This window comes from Zerene cesonia, chromosome 8 (genome assembly GCF_012273895.1).
Source record: "Zerene cesonia ecotype Mississippi chromosome 8, Zerene_cesonia_1.1, whole genome shotgun sequence".
In the NCBI taxonomy this organism is placed as follows: Eukaryota; Metazoa; Arthropoda; class Insecta; order Lepidoptera; family Pieridae; genus Zerene; species Zerene cesonia.
In genome coordinates this window covers 8,081,570-8,082,036 of record NC_052109.1, presented here as the reverse complement: position 1 = coordinate 8,082,036, position 467 = coordinate 8,081,570, and the positions used below count along the sequence as shown (strand labels likewise).

At 56.5% G+C, this 467-nt stretch overlaps 1 protein-coding gene across 1 annotated transcript in view; it reads left to right on the top strand.

Annotated features, from left to right (window-relative positions):
- LOC119828795 (kinesin-like protein Klp98A) overlaps nt 1-461 on the top strand; it is a 28,543-nt gene extending 28,082 nt beyond the window's left edge. Inside the window, 1 exon segment of the mRNA XM_038351053.1 lies at nt 283-461. Within this exon segment, the coding sequence (XP_038206981.1) occupies nt 283-318 (36 nt within the window). The 3' untranslated portion in view covers nt 319-461.
- The last annotated feature ends 6 nt before the right edge of the window (nt 462-467 follow it).

Below are 467 nucleotides of genomic sequence, written 5' to 3'. Positions count from 1 at the left end.
TGGATAATTCTCGGTTATAACTAGTGCTTTACCGCCTGCGATTTCGCGTGCAAAGTCAATAGACAAGTTTTCGATCCTGTGGGATTTGCGGTATGAAAACTTATCTTGTGTCTTTTCTCGAGTATCATACATACTATATCTGTGCCAAATTTCATAGAGATCGGTTAAAGAAGTGAAGAACTGACAGACAGACAACTCACTCTTGTATAATATTGAGAAGGGGATAGCACGCATACGCAACGTACTATGCTATCCCCACTCGCTAACGCGGCGTGTCGGCAGGGCGTGTTCGAGAGCGGCAAGTGCGGCACGGGATGATGGCGCGCCGAGCTCGTGACGGGCGCGCTGCGCGCCGACCTGCGGCGGCTGGCGCACGTGCTGCTCGCCGCGCTGCTGCTGCTGGCGCGCTGCGCCGCGCTCGCGCTGCTCTACCTGTACGTGCGCGCGCGCCACCGCCGGTGAGCGCC